The 21,379-nt window shown below is 44.1% G+C and overlaps 2 protein-coding genes across 6 annotated transcripts in view; both read left to right on the top strand.

Annotated features, from left to right (window-relative positions):
• The window catches only part of LOC139574568 (tyrosine-protein kinase ITK/TSK-like), a 40,265-nt gene extending 31,183 nt beyond the window's left edge, over nucleotides 1–9,082 (top strand). The window contains exons 6-18 of one of the 2 annotated variants that reach the window (XM_071399281.1): nucleotides 1,444–1,481; nucleotides 1,597–1,748; nucleotides 2,017–2,082; nucleotides 2,222–2,276; nucleotides 3,305–3,384; nucleotides 3,635–3,777; nucleotides 4,381–4,452; nucleotides 5,290–5,458; nucleotides 5,840–6,056; nucleotides 6,399–6,463; nucleotides 6,713–6,831; nucleotides 7,444–7,601; nucleotides 8,811–9,082. In XM_071399281.1, the coding sequence (XP_071255382.1) occupies nucleotides 1,444–1,481; nucleotides 1,597–1,748; nucleotides 2,017–2,082; nucleotides 2,222–2,276; nucleotides 3,305–3,384; nucleotides 3,635–3,777; nucleotides 4,381–4,452; nucleotides 5,290–5,458; nucleotides 5,840–6,056; nucleotides 6,399–6,463; nucleotides 6,713–6,831; nucleotides 7,444–7,586 (1,319 nt within the window). In that variant the 3' untranslated portion in view covers nucleotides 7,587–7,601; nucleotides 8,811–9,082. Of the gene's footprint in view, nucleotides 1–1,398; nucleotides 1,482–1,596; nucleotides 1,749–2,016; nucleotides 2,083–2,221; nucleotides 2,277–3,304; nucleotides 3,385–3,634; nucleotides 3,778–4,380; nucleotides 4,453–5,289; nucleotides 5,459–5,839; nucleotides 6,057–6,398; nucleotides 6,464–6,712; nucleotides 6,832–7,443; nucleotides 7,602–8,810 lie in introns of both variants that reach the window. The other variant, XM_071399280.1, reaches the window with a different exon arrangement.
• A 1,117-nt stretch (nucleotides 9,083–10,199) lies between these two features.
• LOC139574565 (cytoplasmic FMR1-interacting protein 2) overlaps nucleotides 10,200–21,379 on the top strand; it is a 46,756-nt gene continuing 35,576 nt past the window's right edge. For 3 of the 4 annotated variants that reach the window (XM_071399273.1, XM_071399271.1, XM_071399272.1), the window contains exon 1: nucleotides 10,201–10,375. The gene's annotated coding sequence lies outside the window, so the exon portion shown is untranslated. Of the gene's footprint in view, nucleotides 10,376–21,379 lie in introns of all 4 variants that reach the window. The other variant, XM_071399274.1, reaches the window with a different exon arrangement.

Raw genomic sequence — 21,379 nt, 5'->3', positions numbered from 1 at the left:
CATTTTAAACGTTAGGACAGCAGTCCTAACATTTCTGAAACTAAATGTTAATTTTGTTAAGTTGTAGTTGAAATTAGCCCTTTTAAACGTATGGACATCCTTATGTCATCTGGAACTAACAGGCTTTTGTACTGGGGGAAAGAAGGGCGTGTTTCATAGTTCTCAACCAATGTCTGTTCACTTGGGCGTGGCCACTGAGTGAGCATAGTTTACTTTACATAGTTTACTAAAAAGTCTCTCATTTAGAAGCTAAAATTACATTAAATCTTTTCACAAATAGTTTCATATTTAAACATTTCAGTTGCACAACAATTCCATGTGAATCTGATAACTGGAATGTGCAGACTTTCCAAGATATAAATTATGTCATCCTAACATCAGATATAATGTCCCAGACACCAACTGATCTGACATCATATTCTTTAAGCACCAAAGGACACATTCAACTGGTTGAGAAAGGGAAATATTGTTCCATTCTCCAACCTTTTGATGTTACCATAACTCTCTCTATGTTAACAAAGGGCTTTCCAAGAGTCCATTCTGTAGAGTGGAGAGAAAAGGGGGAAATGTATTTATGGGAGGGTCATAAACCTCACCCAACAGGGCAACATCATTACAAACCTTATTCCTTATTTCTCTTTTTTGCCATTCATGAATGTGTTATTCAATACGTTTCTATATGGACTATAGTAGTAAAGGCCAAATTCAATATTTTATCACATATATATTTATTTTTTTGATACCTAAAGGGGTCCTAAAATTCTAAATCAAATAGCTAAATGATCCATCACCTTTTTAAAACAATTCCATATGCCAGCTTAGAACCCAGTGGTGTAAAGTACAAAAGTAAAAATGCTTTAATCACTACTTAAGTGGTTTTTTAGGGTATCTGTACTTTACTATTTATATTTTTGGACAAGTTTTACTTTTACTTCACTACATTCCTAAAGAAAATTATATCCTTTTTACTCCTTACATTTTCCCTGACACCCAAAAGTACTCATTACATTTTGACAGGAAAATGGTCCTGAGAAGAGAATATCCTGGTCATCCCTACTGCCTCTGATCTGGCGGACTCACTAAACACAAATGCTTTGTTTGTAAATGATGTCTGAGTGTTGGAGTGTGCCCCTGGTTATCCGTCAACATTTTAAAATCAAATGATGCCGTCTGGTTTGCTTAATATAATGAATTTTAAATGGTTGATACTTTTACTTTGAGACTTAAGTACATTTTAGCAATTCCATTTACTTTTGATACTTAAGTATATTTAAAATCAAATACTTTTAGACTTTTTCTCAAGTAGTATTTTCCTTGGAGACTTTAACTTTTACTTGAGTCATTTTCTATTAAGGTATCTTTACAATGACAATTGAGTACTTTTCCCACCACTGTTAGAACACGAGAACTTTGAAGAATTAACCAGGAAATGTTCTTCTGTAGCATCCAAGAAGCCTCTCCCTCCAACCCCGGACCCACAGGTAAATATGCATGATAAGTCGCCTCTATTTACTTCACTGTGCCTGTAAATGTACAGTATGTTTCTGAGTCATATTAATGCTAATGATCAGTGTTTCCCTTACATCGTGCCACTAGCGGCGGCTCTCTGACCCGGGCCAGAGGGTGGTGGTAGCGCTACAAAACTACAGTCCCCATGAAGACACAGACCTGCCCCTTCACAAAGACCAGGAGTACATCCTGACTGACAGCTCCCACCATGATTGGTGGACGGTACAGGACCACAGAGGGTAAGGAGAGACAGCATGATAACCATATGACAACGCTATGTCAACCCTACGAAAACCGTATGACGAGTCTGTGACAACCCCATGACAACCCCATGACAACCCTATGTCATATGATAACCTTATGACAACCCCATGACAACCCCATGACAACCCTATGTCATATGATAACCTTATGACAACCCTGTGATCCTAGCTGTAATATGTATTATTGGTTTTATAGTTGTACACACCTACAGTATTCATCCCATTTTGTCCTTTCCTTCAATAGAAACTCAGGTTTTGTACCTTGCATGTATATAGCAGAGAAATCCTGCGATAACTTCAACAGATTTGAGTGAGTCTGATTTATATCAAATACAATTTTCCTGACTATTTATAAAGTATAAAATAACAATTGTACCCTGTTCAGCCTTTTATTACAGACATCTGATTGGTTGTCTTTGTTGTTTCTAATTCACATTCTTTTTTTTCAGATGGTACAACAAAGACATAACGAGAGGGAGAGCTGAGGAACTTCTGATGACAGAGGTAAAACAACGCCGACCATCTTCAGCTTGGTATTTAACTGGACTACAGAAGAGAGAGGAAAGACATGTTGGGCTTGATTCAATCAAAAAGCAAGGTTATCAGAATTACAACCAGACAAAACTGGTTGAAAGCATGTTTTTGTAATCCCTAAAAAATATATATATGTGAATTTAATTTTTTTTAAATTATTGATCACATTTGAGAATGAGATGTTCATGTTTTGAATTTATCCTGAAAATCTTTTGCATCCAGCAGCACGGATGCAAAAGCTGCATTTTGCAAGATGCACACACACACACACACACACACACACACACACACACACACACACACACACACACACACACACACACACACACACACACACACACACACACACACACACACACACACACACACACACACACACACACACACACACACACACACACAGAGAGTGAAACATGACATTTGAAACTGCGGTGCAGTTTACTCAGGTCCAGGATTTCCTGTTGTAAATATGTCATGCTGGATTTTACAGACAGATGAGACATGGTGCATGGTGACAGTGGGAGGGTTGTGTAGTGTGATGGTGGGAGGGTTGTGTAGTGTGATGGTGGGAGGGTTGTGTAGTGTGATGGTGGGAGGGTTGTGTAGTGTGATGGTGGGAGGGTTGTGTAGTGTGATGGTGGGAGGGGAGGGTTGTGTAGTGTGATGGTGGGAGGGTTAGGGTTGTGTAGTGTGACAGTGGGAGGGGAGGGTTGTGTAGTGTGATGGTGGGAGGGTTGTGTAGTGTGACAGTGGGAGGGGAGGGTTGTGTAGTGTGATGGTGGGAGGGTTGTGTAGTGTGACAGTGGGAGGGGAGGGTTGTGTAGTGTGACATTGGCTCACTGTGTTATCATGTCAAGCCTTATTCCCATGAGTAGAGATTGAAAAGGCAATTTCTATGTCACTCAAGTATGGTGTAACATACAACAAATTCAACCTAATGGACTCAACAGATACAATTATGATTTATCCTACTGAAATGGAATGTTGTGTTTGTGCAGGGTAAGGAAGGAGCCTTTATGGTGCGAGACTCCAGGCATGCAGGCGTCTACACTGTGTCTGTCTTCACTAAAGCCCCAGGGTAACTACTGCCTGTTTCAGCCATGTCACTCAGCTTCAATGACAGTCAGTTAAAGGGGCAATCAGCGATTGGTATTGGGACATCTCTAGCTCTGTCTATGAATTTGAAAGTGGTTACATGTCTCCAGCCCCATCCCTCAGCTTTTTACCAAAACAGTGGCGGGTTGTCTGCTTTGTTATTGTTTGAACTGCATATTGCCACTTTAAAGATTTTGCTATGACGTAGTTACATGATGATGAACCCCGTTCAGATCCAACGGGCAGAAGAACCCGCGGGTGAAGCACTACCAGATCAGACAGTCCGAGGCAGAGGAGTCCAAGTTTTACCTGGCAGAGAAATACCTGTTCAGCACCATTCCTGAGCTCATCCAGTACCACCAACACAACGCTGCAGGTATTTAGGTTATCAGTGGCTCACCTGAGCTACCTAATACATCTGTTTACAGCCAGGCCAGTGTGACCTATTTGGACATGCACCACAAAACTGTGTTTGTTAGTCCGTTGAGATAAAGGCATCTTCAGGGGTCATGTAAGGTTTCACCAGCACACATGGATCTCCCACAGTAGAGAGGGAGATGGGAGCGGAGCGTTAATGTAGTATGAAATGGTTCTATACGTTCTATGGTCCCGATGTTCTTCCCTTAGTATAGCGTGGAATCGTTTCCTTGCATCAACAGTCTACAGAGGAAACTGCCTGTAAAATAATAGTTAATGTGTTCTATTGTTGAGGCAGAATAGCCTAATGCCTCTACATGATCTAACTCCCAGTATATGCAAATATAATTTTGTTGTTTCATCTTGACATTCAACGTGTGTGTGTGTGTGTGTGTGTGTGTGTGTGTGTGTGTGTGTGTGTGTGTGTGTGTGTGTGTGTGTGTGTGTGTGTGTGTGTGTGTGTGTGTGTGTGTGTGTGTGTGTGTGTGTGTGTGTGTGTGTGTGTGTGTGTGTGTGTGTGTGTGTGTGTGCGCGCGCGCGTTCATGTGTGTATTCTCTGCAGGTCTGATCACGCGACTGAGGCATCCTGTCTCTCAGGGTAGAGAGAGCTCTCAGAGCCCTGCGGAACTCTCAGGTCAGAGGTCAACCTCCTGCTTCTGTCTCCAGGCAGCCAGCAGCAATTTTGTTTGGTTATTGATTATGGAAGGTATCATAGAGATAGTTAGAGGACTCATTTCTGCATCTGTGCCATTGTAGTGTCTGTTACAGCATGGGCAGATGAGTCCTCTAACTATCTCTATGGAAGTTTCCTAATCCTGAATTACATGACAATTCTAAAGATCAAACACAAAGCAGATAACACACCAGAGGTGTCTATAACACACATATGTTATAGATAAGTTACTGTGTAAAATAAAGTCTGCTCTATACAAAACCTGGTGTACTGTGTAATAAAGATATGCTTAAACCAAACATATGCATGACAGTGAGAATTGGCATGTGTTTTGCTATTCTAAAAGCATTAGGACTGGGATGACATAAGTGGTGATGTAAGGTAGACACGTTTGTGATGAGGTACCCAGGTGTAGCAGCCCCAGCTGTTACCAGGCAGCTCCACCACACCCTGAAAACCTCCAGACAGGAGGGACTACCTGGAGGAGAATGTGGCAGGCAACCACAGTGTACCATGTTGTGTTCAGGCTTGATGTATTTTCAAATAATTGCATTAGTATGTCATTATTATCTATGCACTCTCTCCCCCCCCCCCTCCCTCTCTCTCCCCCTCGCCCCTCCCTCCTTCTCCCCCCTCCCTCTCTCTCCCCCTCGCCCCTCCTTCCTTCTCCCCCCTCTCTCTCTCTTCCCCTCGCCCCTCCCTCTCTCACCCTCCCTCTCCCATCTCCCTCTCTCTCCCTCCTCCCTCTCTCCCCCTCGCCCCTCCCTCTCTCTCCCCCTCCCTCCTCCCACCATCCAGGTCAGTGGGAGGTGGACCCGGCAGAGCTGACTCTAGGTGAGGAAGTGGGCAGCGGTCAGTTTGGTCTGGTACTCCAGGGGCGGTGGAGAGAGCGCAGGGTAGCTGTGAAGATGGTCAGGAAGGGAGCCATGTCTGAGGAGGACTTCAAAGAGGAGGCCAGGGTCATGACGTGAGTGGACTTTATAGTGGAGGGGGGACATCTTAGAGGACACCCTATTCCCTACATAGTGGGTTAATATAACCAGGTCGACTCACATCAAATGCAGTGCTGTGTCTTAAATGACACCCTGTACCCATACTATGTAATTAACTACATTTGATCAGATCGTGTGTGTATACGAGTACCCGTGTGTGTGTGCATACGTGTGCCTGTGTGTGTGTGTGTGTCCGTGTTGCAGGATGCTGTCCCACTGTAAGCTGGTGCAGCTGTATGGTGTGTGTACCCAGCATTCTCCCATGTGTCTGGTGTTGCAGGATGCTGTCCCACTGTAAGCTGGTGCAGCTGTATGGTGTGTGTACCCAGCATTCTCCCATGTGTCTGGTGTTGCAGGATGCTGTCCCACTGTAAGCTGGTGCAGCTGTATGGTGTGTGTACCCAGCATTCTCCCATGTGTCTGGTGTTTGAGTTGATGGAGCAGGGCTGCCTGTCAGACTACCTCCGAGCCAGGAGGGGGCGTATGTCCCAGGACAGCCTACTGGGGATGTGTCTGGACGTCAGTGAAGGGATGGCATACCTGGAGAGCAACAACTTCATCCACAGAGACCTGGTAACCCACCCAAAGACACTTTCAGACCTGAGCATGTGTGTGTGCGTGCGTACGTTCTTGATTGCGTGTGAGCTTGTTCAGTCAAGTCACAATTTATTTTAAGCACATTTAACAAGTCTCAACACACTTTACAGACACATATTTTATTAATGTATATAAACAAAACACAGAACAACTTAGACAGGGTTGGTTTACCTCACTGGCGAAAGCATCAAGGAACTGTAAGACATCTCAACTTGGTTAAGGCCTAGATGTATTTTCAGTGATAATGGAGTGTATAGTATAGAAGATGGACAAACTACTGCAGATCATAAGTGTGTGTTCTGAACCCAACCCTCACAGGCAGCCAGAAACTGTCTGGTTTCCTGCAACAACGTGGTGAAGGTGTCTGATTTTGGAATGACCAGGTGAGTTTGTGACAGACAGGTTTATGCTCATTGAGGTTGTGTGTTTTCAATAAAGGCAAGAATATATGATGATTCAGGGTGAAGAGCAGTTGAAGACTTGAACCAGTGACCCGCCCTAAGGTAACAGGGGAACTACCACCTGTGCATTAAACGGTCAGACTCGGTAGGGGGCTAAGTGCATCTATACATGGAAGCTGCAGAGATGCACGCAGATAACCGTGTGTGTCCTCTCCTGTCCTGTCCTACCAGGTTTGTTCTAGATGACCAATACACCAGCTCTCAGGGCTCTAAGTTCCCCATCAAGTGGTCTTCTCCTGAGGTCATCAAGTACTGCAAGTTCAGCAGCAAGTCTGACGTCTGGTCCTTTGGTAGGTTTATTCATCCTCTCTGAGACGTCTGGTCCTTTGGTAGGTTTATTCATCCTCTCTGAGACGTCTGGTCCTTTGGTAGGTTTATTCATCCTCTCTGAGACCGTCTGGTCCTTTGGTAGGTTTATTCATCCTCTCTGAGACCGTCTGGTCCTTTGGTAGGTTTATTCATCCTCTCTGAGACGTCTGGTCCTTTGGTAGGTTTATTCATCCTCTCTGAGACGTCTGGTCCTTTGGTAGGTTTATTCATCCTCTCTGAGACCGTCTGGTCCTTTGGTAGGTTTATTCATCCTCTCTGAGACCGTCTGGTCCTTTGGTAGGTTTATTCATCCTCTCTGAGACCGTCTGGTCCTTTGGTAGGTTTATTCATCCTCTCTGAGACCGTCTGGTCCTTTGGTAGGTTTATTTGTTTCTCTGTGAGACTGTTGTGCATTGTCAGACACTGAGCTTCTTCAAATTCTAAACTGTTATCATATTAGAGGTATGATGAATGAATGTTGAATCTCCTCCCCTTCTCCTCCTCCCCTCCCCACTCCTCTCCTCCTGCCCTCCCCTTCTCCCCACTCCTCTCTCCTCCCCTCTACTCCCCATCTCGCCACTCCTCTCCTCCAGGTGTGTGTATGTGGGAGGTGTATACGGAGGGCCGTCTGCCATATGAGAACCGGTCTAACGGTGAGGTGGTGGAGGCCCTGAATGCAGGCCTGAGGCTGCTGAAACCCAGACAGGCCCCAGAGGCTGTGCACCTCCTCATGTAGTGGTGCTGGAAGGAGGTGGGTGGGAATGATCTACCTGGTTCACACCTGTAGCTTACTGACTCACCTGTACTGTTAGTGTAGTGCGTGTGGGTGTAGTGTAGTGTGGGTGGGTGTAGTGTGGGTGGGTGTGGGTGGGTGGGTGGGTGTAGTTGGGTGGGTGTAGTTGGGTGGGTGTAGATGAGTGTAGGTGTAGTTGGGTGGGGGTAGTGGGGGGGGGGGGGTGTATGTAGTTGGGTGGGTGTGTGTAGTTGAGTGTAGGTGTAGTTGGGTGGGTGGGTGTAGTTGAGTGTAGGTGTAGTTGGGTGGGTGTAGTGGGGGGGGGGGGGGGCTGTATGTAGTTGGGTGGGTGGGTGTAGTTGAGTGTAGGTGTAGTTGGGGGGGTGTAGTTGGGGGTGTATGTGTATGTAGTTGGGGGTGTATGTGTATGTAGTTGGGTGGGTGGGTGTAGTTGGGTGGGTGGGTGGGTTGAAGAGGAGTTGATTATTTGAATCAGTGCTAGGGTAAAAATGAAATGTGCACCCCTTTGGGTCCCCAGGACAGAGTTTGGGAAATGTTGCAGTAGACAGACTCACCTTTACCTTAGTGATTCAGCTTGGTAGGTTGGTTCACCTTTACCTTAGTGATTCAGCTTGGTTCACCTTTACCTTAGTGATTCAGCTTGGTAGGTTGGTTTACCTGTACCTTACTGATTCAGCTTGGTAGGTTGGTTTACCTGTACCTTACTGATTCAGCTTGATAGGTTGGTTTACCTGTACCTTACTGATTCAGCTTGATAGGTTGGTTTACCTGTACCTTACTGATTTAGCTTGGTAGGTTGGTTTACCTGTACCTTACTGGTTCTGCTTGGTAGGTTGGTTTACCTGTACCTTACTGATTCAGCTTGATAGGTTGGTTTACCTGTACCTTACTGGTTCTGCTTGGTAGGTTGGTTCACCTTTACCTTAGTGATTCAGCTTGGTAGGTTGGTTCACCTGTACCTTACTGATTCAGCTTGATAGGTTGGTTTACCTGTACCTTACTGGTTCTGCTTGGTAGGTTGGTTTACCTGTACCTTACTGATTCAGCTTGATAGGTTGGTTTACCTGTACCTTACTGATTCAGCTTGATAGGTTGGTTTACCTGTACCTTACTGATTCAGCTTGATAGGTTGGTTTACCTGTGCTCTTAGTGTAGCATGTGTTTTAAGCATAATGTCTTGTGATTGATCTGTCTCTTCCTGTGTAGAAACCAGACGACCGTCCTTCCTTTGCTCTCCTGCTGCACGAGCTGGCCTCGCTCTCAGACCTCTGAGCCTGAACAAACATGCCATTCAACCAAACCTGGTGTGCTGACCAGCTATCCGGGGTAAATCATGCCAGAATAATTTTGCTCAACCAAACTGAAGATACTGTACGAAATATACTTAGCTAGCTGTGTTTATGTTATTTATTAATTTCCTTCAAGTTTCTATTTATTTTGTAGCAAACCATATTTTTTAAATAAAATGTAGAAATCTACTTCTCTTGTGTCTTGATACATTTTTTCTGTCTATTGTGTTAATTAGTTGTTTCATAAGCTTACTTTTGTTTGATTTTACTGTCTGTCGCTCAAAGTCTGACCATCAGAGGGCACCCACAACCCATTTACCCATGATGTCATAATGCAGGCTATTCCCGTCATCTACAGACTTTCTTATGTACTAGGATCTCTGTATAGCAGGCTACTGCAGTCTTAATACCAAATAACCACAATGCATAATACTCATTACAGTTCACTTGTCTATACAGTAACTGTAGTAGTCTAACTGTAGGCGGTTTTAATGTATCCAGTGTTCTCACGCAGACACACAAACACACTGCCCTGATAAAGTATGAAGTGAGTCTGGGGGTTCCAGACAGCCCTACATGCCTGCTCTGGTTGCTGTGACAACGAGGTCTGACTGGGTACAAGTACTGGCATAGTAATACCCTGTCAGGCAGAAAGTATACATAGAATTACATATATGATCTCTGTGGGAGTATGGATGTATGTAGATAAATATAATAGATAAATAGAGATAGATCGACATATACAGGAGTAGATAGATATAGATAACTCCATACAGTAGGGTACCTATGCAGTTTTAGGGCTATTCCATTAAATCTCTATACAATCCATTGTAAGGTGACTGAATGAAATACTCAAAATATTTAGTTTTCTTCTAAAAACACCTGTGCCTCTAAGATGGCATACTAGGCCTATACAGTTATGTCAAGGACTGGACGCTGTATCCTGTGTAGTTGATGTGATCAAAGTTCAGTTTGACACCATCTGTCCTGGAAACCGGGTCATTGAGGTGCCTGTGCTGTGCATGGTAAGTAAGTAATATCCTGCAATATCCAATCAAATGGAAATGGGGAAGAATGTGAAGCACGTTTCAATGTTGTCCTAATGGCTATGATATAATTTCAAGGGGAATAGTTTGTAGAGAATAGCGATAGATAGGCGACATTGCAAATATATTGTTTTATTTTGACGATACAAAAGCATCATCGCAAGGTAGAGTGTTGGTCTGTGCAACAACATTGGCCATATTCAGCACCACAGTTCCATCCTCCTGCCTGTGTGTGAGTAACTGTCTCTTTAAGGAAATGCACTTGCAGCCATTTTCTGCTCTTTGTGTGGGGTGGATTATAACGGATAGGCGCTGAGAGAAACGAGATCATCAGTCGGGGAAAAGGCCAGAAAAAACGTCAGTAAAACATTGGATTTTCGTCGTGGAGTTCGACATTGTCCGCCCAAATTTTCCTGGACGGACATGCAAGTTGCAGGTAAGTGCAAAATGTAACGGAATATGCTGCCAGCACACGGCAAATATGTGCGGGTAGCCTACGCTCGCTTCTCGACGGGAGGCTGCGATGGATGTAGAGAACCTGCGGTGTGTTTCCACTCTCTTGCATGGTGCACCATCATTTTACCATTGGAAGCAATTAACGTCTGTTTCTTTTTTACATTGAAAACAAACGCATCGGATTCGATCATTCATTTTTGCGACCGTTTGCCTCTTCACTTATTCGGTGATGGGAATGAACCCCCCCCCGTTATTTCAGGCAGTGTATTGATAGCGTCATACTACGAGAGATGGGTGGGGTGGCAGTGGCTATAGGAAAAAATGCGTTTTCTTAATTTTTACATGAAGAGACTACGATATCACCCAATACATTTGATTGTCTTAATAAAACATACAACATTTATACAATTGTTATTTTATAGGTAAATGTTCCGATAGATATATTGGCTACCGCTAGTGGAGGTTAGCTCTTTAACGTTTGCTCTACCCGTAGACTAAATTCCTTATAGTTTATATATTTTTTTATCATACACTGAACAAAAACATTAACGCAATATGTAAAGTGCTGGTCCCATGAGCTGAAATAAAAGATCCCAGAAATGTACCATATGCACAAAAGCTTATTTCTCTCAAATTTTGTGCACACATTTTTTACATCTCTGTTGGTGATCATTTTATCCTTTGTCAATATAATCCATCCACCTGACAGGTGTGGCACATCAAGAAGCTGATTAAACAGCATGATCATTACACAGGTGCACCTTGTGCTGGGGACAAATAAAGGCCACTCTAAAATTTGCTGTTTTGTCACACAACACAATGCCACAGATGTCTCAAGTTTTGAGGGAGCATGCAATTGGCTTGCTGACTGCAGGAATGTCCACCAGAGCTGTTGCCAGAGAATGTAATGTTAATTTGTCTGTCATAAGCCACCTCCAACATCGTTTTAAAGGGGGGGGGTTAATAAAGGCCTTTTGTGGGGAAAACCTCATTCTGATTGGCTGGGCCTGGCTCCCAAGTGGGTGGGCCTATACCCTCCCAGGCCCACCCATGGCTGTGCCCCTGCCCAGTCATGTGGAATCCATAGATTAGGGCATAATACATGTATTTCTATTGACTGATTTCCTTATGTGAACTGTAACTCAGCATAGTATTTGAAATTGTTGCACGTTGCGTTTTACATTTTTGTTCAGTATATTTTCTAATAGGACTTTAAGTGGTCTATCAGCAATTTGTTACACTGTTTTCGTTAAGCATCACCTCATTGACAAAAGGCAGGTTTACAAATATCAATGTAGACAAATGTTCATTGTAAAATGCGTCCTTCCAACCCAGGCCCATGATGCTGTTCTAGCCTGATGCACGGATGGCAGATTCACCGTCTTCCATTATGTAGCCTATCGATTCTCTAACCTCAAATTCATATTTTTCCCCACCTTTCAAATAATTAATAACCATTTTACTTTGTTTGACTGTAATACTTGAAAGATTTGTTTATTTGGAACCCCATTAACTTTTGCAGAAGCAGCAGCTACTTTTTCTGGGGTCCACAAAAAACACAAAACATGACAAGTAACAAAAAACTGATAGACAAGGACAGTCACACACATTTGAAATGCAATGACTAACAAGACAAATGTTTGAGCTGAATGTTATTTGATTATGTAGACAATCTGTAATTTTTTGACCATATTACCAGTCATTAATCAAGATGGGACAAGACCAGAGCCTGAACAACTAGTACAGTTGATTTTGTGTAAAAAAATGCAGAACATCTTTTTATGTAACATACATACCTCTCCCCATCTTCACAACAACTTTGAATTTTGCTCCCAGCAATAAGGATTTTAAAAATTTTTTTAAAAATAACTTTACCATGGTAAATGACCATCCAATGTTATACCTAGAAGTTTAGCTTCTTCAACTTTATCAATGGTCACACCCTTTATGTACAACTCCAGTTTAGGTCTTAGAGAATGTTTAGAACCAAATACAATGCATTTAGTTTTAGATGTATTTAATACCAATTTATTATTAATCACCTCCTTATTTAGAATTTCGAGCTCACTGGCTTTGGGTGCTGGGATGTAGAATGTGGATTGATCCACGTACATAGCCATTCTACCTTTGTGTAAGACCAGTAGCAAATCAAATAGCGAAGAGTAACGGCCCAAGGCAACTGCCCTGAAGGACACCGCACTGTTCATATGTGACCCATTTCAGGAAACTAGGCATATGTCGTGGGTCACTACTTCACAGGAGAACCGTTTGAACATAAACTTTTTATAATCAAAATGCGTTTTTTGGCAGAAATGCCTTCTCGAACATGTGAACTTTCATGTGGCTTAATAACAAACTTGTATGCCATCTGTAAATACAAATAAAATTGTTAAATTACGAGCCTAGTTGGTTTAGCCACAGAAAAGTTAGCAACCTTCCCGCTAGCCATGATTGGCTGAGATAATGAGTGGGCTGGACATGCCGAGGGATGAGTTTGGATTGGTCTGCCATATAGCATGGTTCTGTCTATTTGAGCTGGTCAGTATGTGTAGGTAATCCTGTCTAACGCGGCTTTTTTAAATATTTTTTTTTACACGTATCGCGTAGTAAAACTGCCTAAGTGATTCTCTCCACTTTCTGGAGGACCGAGTTTTGAAGTCAGTGGAATTTGAGTATGATAGCTAAGGAGATGGAGAAAACACCTGTCTCCGGATTACATCTTCAAACTAAGGGCAACCATAGTGTTCGACAGGAGACACGTCCATCCATGAATGATAGTCTAGCTAGCTACATTTTCAGATAATACATGTTTCTAATTTTGACAGAAAGTGGTTTCATTTCAAGTTAAAGTGTACTGTTAGCTAGCTAACATTAGCTTTCTGGCTCACTATCTAACGCTACGTGTATGATCTTATTATTCGTATCTCAGAGCCATTTGCTTGGCTAGCTATATACTGTTAGCTAGCTAACATTGAATCCAGTTGGTTAGCTACCTGCAGATTCGTGCAGGATAGTAACGTCATGAGTTGGGATTATGGTTTATTGTTAACCATTTTGTATGCGTTTGTAAATTCAGTCTGGTCATCTACTCTGATTTCACTCTCCTCTGAGTGTGCCAGAGCGCAGAATAATTGATGAATATGGCCGGTGTCAGTAAACGTCGGCAAAAAAGCACAATTAAATTGTTGCTAGCAGCACAGTTACAGTCACCAAAGCTCTGGATAACATGAAAACAGCCTAACCAGCTCTGCTAGGGGGAGTAAAATGGTCAGAGTGGTGTGTTCTCATTTGTCTGGAAGTAGCTAACAAGCTAGCCAGTGTTAGCCAGTTAGCTTGGGTGCTTGACTGCCGTTGTGAGGTCAGAACGTTCGGATCAACCCTACTCATTGGCCAAAGCGCACTGAACGCTCCGAGAGCGAAACGATCTGAATTTACAACCGAAAAATCTGACGGCACAGTTGCAGTTACCAACCCTCTGGATAACATAACAGCCTAACCAGCTCTGATATGGTGAGTAATGTTCCGTGAGCTGTTCTCTAGCCAGTTAGCTTGGGTGCTTGAGGTCAGTCACATATCGGATGTTAGAGAAGCTTCCATTGAAGAACACTCTCTGGGTTCTATTGGATAAATAACTCTCCAACCATGTGATAACAATTTATGATCAATAACATCAAAGACTGTACTGAAATCTGACAATACAGCTCCAACTGTCATCTTATTTTCTATTTCTTTTAACCAATCATCTGTCATCTGAGTGAGTACAGTACAAGTTGAGTGCCCTTCTCTATATTATATGCATGCTGAAAGTCTGCAGTTCATTTGTACTCTGAAAAATAGCATTGTATTTGGTCAACACGATCCTCTCCATCAGTTTACTAAGAACAAGCAGCAAACTGATTGGGCGGATGTTAGAGCAAGCAAAGAGTGCTTTACTATTTTTAGGCAGTGGAACTACTTTAGCTTCCTTCCACGCCTGTGGGGGGACACACTCATTTTGTATTACTTTAGGCCCAACCTTTGGCACTTTGGGTTTCCTTGTTATTGCCAAAATGCTGTCACCTTCGCATTTTAAATTGTAAATAGTGTTCACACTCAGTTGTTCATTATGCTCTGGTAATGTAAACATTCAGTTACATCGTCATTTTCTGTCCTTCATTCAAAAAAATCTTTATTGCTGGGAGCCAAATTCTTCACCCACAGTCTACTCTAGTAATCCTCAAATACTTTAAGTACTTGATAGTTAAATGCTTTGTCCGGCACACTGAGAAGATCCTACATTAGTCCTAATTTCTCTTAACTGTTTGGCTAGAAATTAGACTAATGTAGGATCTTCTCAGTGTGCCGGACAAAGCATTTAACCATCAACTACTTACAGTATGTGAGGATTACTAGAGTAGACTGTGGGTGAAGAATTTGGCTCCCAGCAATAAGGGGCGGAGGGTAGTTGGTTCGAATCCCCAAGCCGGCAATGTGGAAAAATCAACCGTTCTGCCCCAGTTCACCCCCATTAACAACTGTTCCCTGGGTGCCGACGATGTGGACGTCGATTAAGGGAGCCCCACACACCTTGCTGATTCAGAGGGGTTGGGTTGAATGCGGAAGACACATTTCAGTTGAACACATTTCAGTTGTGCAACTGACAAGGTATCCCTTTTCCCCTTATGGTCACTACAGCCAATGGAAACTGATATTGCTTTGGATTAAAGCAATGCAGCGTTAGTGAAGATATGAGCAATGCAAGTAGATGTGACAGATCCAACACTATTGATAAAAAATATACCTCTCTGTAATCACACACATTATCAAGCATTGCACACTTATTATCTAAATACTGACTGTTTGCACTTAGCAGCACACTTAGCAGCGCTGTTAGCACTTAGCAGCGCTGTTAGCACTTAGCACCGCTGTTAGCACTTAGAAGCACTGTTAGCTCTTGTTGGCCTATAGCAGCACCCCAAAGAGGAGGTTTAGACGAGTCAGGTGAACTTGCAACCACAACACTTCAACAGATTTTTTTACGTTACAGCCTAATTATAAAATGGATAAATAAATAAAAAAAACTCAGCAATCTACACACAAGACCCCATAATGACAAAGCGAAAACAGGATTTAGAAATTTTAGCAAATTTATTTAAAATAAAAACAGATACATTATTTACATAAGTGTTCTGACCCTTTGCTATGAGACTCGAAATTGAGCTCAGGTGCATCTTGTTTCCATTTATCATCTTTGAGATGTTTCAATAACTTGATTTGAGTCCACCTGTGGTAAATTCAATTGATTGGAAATTATTTGGAAAGGCACACACCTGTCTATATAAGGTCCCACAGTTGACAGTGCATGTCAGAACAAAAACCAAGCCATGAGGTTGAAGGAATTGACCATAGAGCTCCGAGACAGGATTGTTTCGAGGTACAGATCTGGGGAAGGGAACCAACACATTTCTGCAGCATTGAAGGTCCCCAAGAACACAGTGGCCACCATCATTCTTAAGTGGAAGAAATTTGGAACCACCAAGACTCTTCCTTGAGCTGGCCGCCCGGCCAAAATGAGCAATTGGGGGAGAAGGATCTCTCTGTACTTTACTCCGTTCATCTTTCCCTCAATCATGACTAGTCTCTCAGTCCCTGCCGCTGAAAAACATCACCACAGCATGATGCTGCTACCTCCATGCTTCACCATAGGGATGGTGCCCCGTTTCCTCCAGACGTGACGCTTGGCATTCAGGCCAAAGAGTTCAATCTTGGTTTTATCAGACCAGAGAATCTTGTTTCTCATGGTCTGAGAGTCCTTTAGGTGCTTTTTGATAAACTCCAAGCGGGCTGTCATCTGTCTTTTACTGAGGAGTGGCTTCCGTATGGCCACTCTACCATATACAGTGGGGCAAAAAAGTATTTAGTCAGCCACCAATTGTGCAAGTTCTCCCACTTAAAAAGATGAGAGAGGCCTGTAATTTTCATCATAGGTACACTTCAACTATGACAGACAAAATTAGAAAGAAAATCCAGAAAATCACATTGTAGGATTTTTAATGAATTTATTTGCAAATTATGGTGGAAAATAAGTATTTGGTCAATAACAAAAGTTTATCTCAATACTTTGTTAAATACCCTTTGTTGGCAATGACAAAGGTCAAATGTTTTCTGTAAGTCTTCACAAGGTTTTCACACACTGTTGCTGGTATTTTGGCCCATTCCTCCATGCAGATCTCCTCTAGAGCAGTGATGTTTTGGGGCTGTTGCTGGGCAACACAGACTTTCAACTCCCTCCAAAGATTTTCTATGGGGTTGAGATCTGGAGACTGGCTAGGCCACTCCAGGACCTTGAAATGCTTCTTACGAAGCCACTCCTTCATTGCCCGGGCGGTGTGTTTGGGATCATTGTCATGCTGAAAGACCCAGCCACGTTTCATCTTCAATGCCCTTGCTGATGGAAGGAGGTATTCATTCAAAATCTCACGATACATGGCCCCATTCATTCTTTCCTTTACACGGATCAGTCGTCCTGGTCCCTTTGCAGAAAAACAGCCCCAAAGCATGATGTTTCCACCCCCATGCTTCACAGTAGGTATGGTGTTCTTTGGATGCAACTCAGCATTCTTTGTCCTCCAAACACGACGAGTTGAGTTTTTACCAAAAAGTTATATTTTGGTTTCATCTGACCATATGACATTCTCCCAATCTTCTTCTGGATCATCCAAATGCTCTCTAGCAAACTTCAGACGGGCCTGGACATGTACTGGCTTAAGCAGGGGGACACGTCTGGCACTGCAGGATTTGAGTCCCTGGCGGCGTAGTGTGTTACTGATGGTAGGCTTTGTTACTTTGGTCCCAGCTCTCTGCAGATCATTCACTAGGTCCCCCCGTGTGGTTCTGGGATTTTTGCTCACCGTTCTTGTGATCATTTTGACCCCACGGGGTGAGATCTTGCGTGGCGCCCCAGATCGAGGGAGATTATCAGTGGTCTTGTATGTCTTCCATTTCCTAATAATTGCTCCCACAGTTGATTTCTTCAAACCAAGCTGCTTACCTATTGCAGATTCAGTCTTCCCAGCCTGGTGCAGGTCTACAATTTTGTTTCTGGTGTCCTTTGACAGCTCTTTGGTCTTGGCCATAGTGGAGTTTGGAGTGTGACTGTTTGAGGTTGTGGACAGGTGTCTTTTATACTGATAACAAGTTCAAACAGGTGCCATTAATACAGGTAACGAGTGGAGGACAGAGGAGCCTCTTAAAGAAGAAGTTACAGGTCTGTGAGAGCCAGAAATCTTGCTTGTTTGTAGGTGACCAAATACTTATTTTCCACCATAATTTGCAAATAAATTCATTAAAAATCCTACAATGTGATTTTCTGGATTTTTTTTCTCATTTTGTCTGTCATAGTTGAAGTGTACCTATGATGAAAATTACAGGCCTCTCTCATCTTTTTAAGTGGGAGAACTTGCACAATTGGTGGCTGACTAAATACTTTTTTGCCCCACTGTAGGCTTGAATGGTAGAGTGCTGCAGAGATGGTTGTCCTTCTGGAAGGTTCTCCCATCTCCGCAGAGGAACTCTGGAGCTCTGTCAGAGTGACCATCACCTCCCTGGCCAAGGCCTTCTCCCCCGATTGCTCAGTTTGGCTCGGCGGCCAGCTCTAGGAAGAGTCTTGGTGTTTCCAAATTTCTTCCGTTTGAAAATTATGGAGTCCATTGTGTTCTTGGGGACCTTCAATGCCGCAGACATTTTTTGGTACCCTTCCCCCATTCTGTCCTTCGACAGAATCCTGTCTCTGAGCTCTACGGAGAATTTATGCTTTGTTTTTTGCTCTGATATGCACTGTCAACTGTGGGACCTTATATAGACCGGTGTGTGCCTTTCTAAATCATGTCTAATCCATTGAATTTACCACAGTTGGACCCCAACCAAGTTTTAGAAACATCTCAAGGATGATTGATGGAAACAGGATGCACCTGAGTTCAATTTCTAGTCTCATAGTAAAGAGTCTGAATACTTATGTAAATAAGGTATTTCTGTTCTTTATTTTTAATACATTTGCAAACATTTCCAAAAACCGGTTTTAATTTTCTCATTATGAGGTATTGTGTGTAGATTGATGAGGACATTTTTATTTATTGAATCCATTTTAGAATAAGGCTGTAACGTAACAAAATGTGGAAAAGGGAAGGGGTCTGAATACTTTCCGAATGCGCTGTATATTAATATGGGCTAGCCCTTTCCTTGGTAGCTTATTGGAGATGGACAGAATAAGTGTGTGTGTGTGATGTTGGGCTGAAGCTACTGAAAGATGAAGGAATGTATCCGTATTTCATCAATCCTGCACTATATATGTATAGAATCCGTTAACCAATTGTGTGGGTAGCCATTACACTTGCTGCGGGCTGACATCATCACTGTGTTAATATAGATGCTATCCGACACCCTGTTTCCAGTCCTATTGGTTTATTCCCTCTCAGTTTTTGAACTAATAAGTGATAAACTGAGCACCGATTCATTGGTGATTGCATGGCCAGTTATCAATAACCACCACCTTGAATCCCAACCATAGATAGTAGTCTACTACCACTACCTTGAATTTATTGAAGCGCGAGGAAAGCGGCCTACTAGGCAACAACATTCCTTGTCCCTCTCTTTTCTCTGAATCTGTCACTAGGTTGGGTCATGTGACCTCCCAAATGTATTTTGCTCAGGAATATTCATGAGGTGTGTATTGTTGTTAGTTGGTTGGAATGGAGATTTGTGACATGAGGGAGTTACTGTTGTAGTGGGAGGATAGTTGTGTGCCCCCAGCCCCACACACACAGTCCAAACCATCATATCTCCCTGAATATGAATTCCTCTGTCTGTGTTCCACTATGTCACTCATAAACAGTCCATATATTCTGTGTGTGTGTGTGTGTGTGCCTTGTGCGCTCAGTGTGAGGCGAGGATGGTAGCAAATTTTGAGGATGCCCCGAGGGAAACCCATTGAGTTGTGTGACCCGGACGTGACACACTTTCTCTCTCTCTCTCTCTCTCTCTCTCTCCTTTCTTTCTTACTATCACACTTCCTTTTTGCCTCTCAAATGTGCTTTATTTGCATGATATCTAAACTTGACTCTCAACAGCAGTCATAAATGCATATCACAAAGGAATACAAATCAATTAATGCCCACATCACTCTACTCTCACTGCTCTCCTTAGACCAGGGGTGTCAAACTCATTCCATGAATGGCCTAGTGTCTGCGGGTTTTTCGTTATTCCTTTCATTTAAGACCTAGATAACCAGGTGAGGGGAGTTCTTTACTATTTAGTGACCTTAATTCATCAGTCAATGTCAACTGAGGAGCGAAAACTCGCAGACACTCCACCCTCTGTGGAATGAGTTTGACACGTGCCTTAGACTAGCTTCTCATCCTGTATAGGGCTGGAGATGATAAGGAATGGCTTGGATAGAGATATCTATCTCACTCCTCCTCCTCCACTCAGCCCCCTCCTCCCCCATCCTCCATCTACAGTCACTCCTCCTCCTACACTCAGTCCCTCGCCTCCCCCTCCTCCTCCGTCTACAGTCACTCCTCCTCCTACACTCAGTTCCCCCCTCCTCCGTCTACAGTCACTCCTCCTCCTATACTCAGCCCCTCTCCTCCCACTCCTCCTCCATCTACAGTCACTCCTCCTCCTATACTCAGCCCCTCTCCTCCTCCTCCTCCTACACTCAGTTCCCCCCTCCTCCATCTACAGTCACTCCTCCTCCTATACTCAGCCCCTCTCCTCCCACTCCTCCTCCATCTACAGTCACTCCTCCTCCTATACTCAGCCCCTCTCCTCCCACTCCTCCTCCGTCTACAGTCACTCCTCCTCCTCCACTCAGCCCCCTCCTCCCCCATCCTCCGTCTACAGTCACTCCTCCTATACTCAGCCCCTCGCCTCCCCCTCCTCCTCCGTCTACAGTCACTCCTCCTCCTATACTCAGCCCCTCTCCTCCTCCTCCTACACTCAGCCCCCTCCTCCCCCATCCTCCATCTACAGTCACTCCTCCTCCTACACTCAGTCCCCCTCCTCCTCCTACACTCAGTTCCCCCTCCTCCGTCTACAGTCACTCCTCCTCCTACACTCAGTCCCCCTCCTCCTCCTACACTCAGTTCCCCCCTCCTCCGTCACTCCTCCTCCTATACTCAGTTCCCCCCTCCTCCGTCTACAGTCACTCCTCCTCCTACACTCAGTCCCCCTCCTCCTCCTACACTCAGTTCCCCCCTCCTCCGTCACTCCTCCTCCTATACTCAGCCCCTCTCCTCCCCCTCCTCCTCCGTCTACAGTCACTCCTCCTCCTATACTCAGCCCCTCTCCTCCTCCTCCTACACTCAGCCCCCTCCTCCCCCATCCTCCATCTACAGTCACTCCTCCTCCGTCTACAGTCACTCCTCCTCCTACACTCAGTCCCCCTCCTCCTCCTACACTCAGTTCCCCCCTCCTCCGTCTACAGTCACTCCTCCTCCTACACTCAGTCCCCCTCCTCCTCCTACACTCAGTTCCCCCCTCCTCCGTCTACAGTCACTCCTCCTCCTATACTCAGCCCCTCTCCTCCCCCTCCTCCTCCGTCTACAGTCACTCCTCCTCCTATACTCAGCCCCTCTCCTCCTACACTCAGCCCCTCTCCTCCCTTCCTCCTCCATTACAGTCACTCCTCCTCCTATACTCATTCCCCTGCCTCTCCCTCCTCCTCTATTTACAGTCACTCCTCCTACACTCAGTTCCCCCTCTTCCTCTGTCTACAGTCACTCCTCCTCCTTCTACACTCAGTCCCCCTCCTCCTCCGTCTAGTCACTCCCCCCCCTCCTCCTACACTCCCCCTCCTCCTACGTCTACAGTCACTCCTCCTCCTACACTCAGCCCCTCTCCTCCCCCTCCTCTGTCTACAGTCACTCCTCCTCCTGCACTTAGTCACCCTCCTCCCCCTCCTACTCTTATTTTCCCCCACTCCCACTACATGACACAGATTGCCAAT

This window comes from Salvelinus alpinus, chromosome 4, assembly GCF_045679555.1.
Source record: "Salvelinus alpinus chromosome 4, SLU_Salpinus.1, whole genome shotgun sequence".
NCBI classification, from domain to species: domain Eukaryota; kingdom Metazoa; phylum Chordata; class Actinopteri; order Salmoniformes; family Salmonidae; genus Salvelinus; species Salvelinus alpinus.
This window is presented reverse-complemented; position numbering and strand designations above follow the sequence as displayed.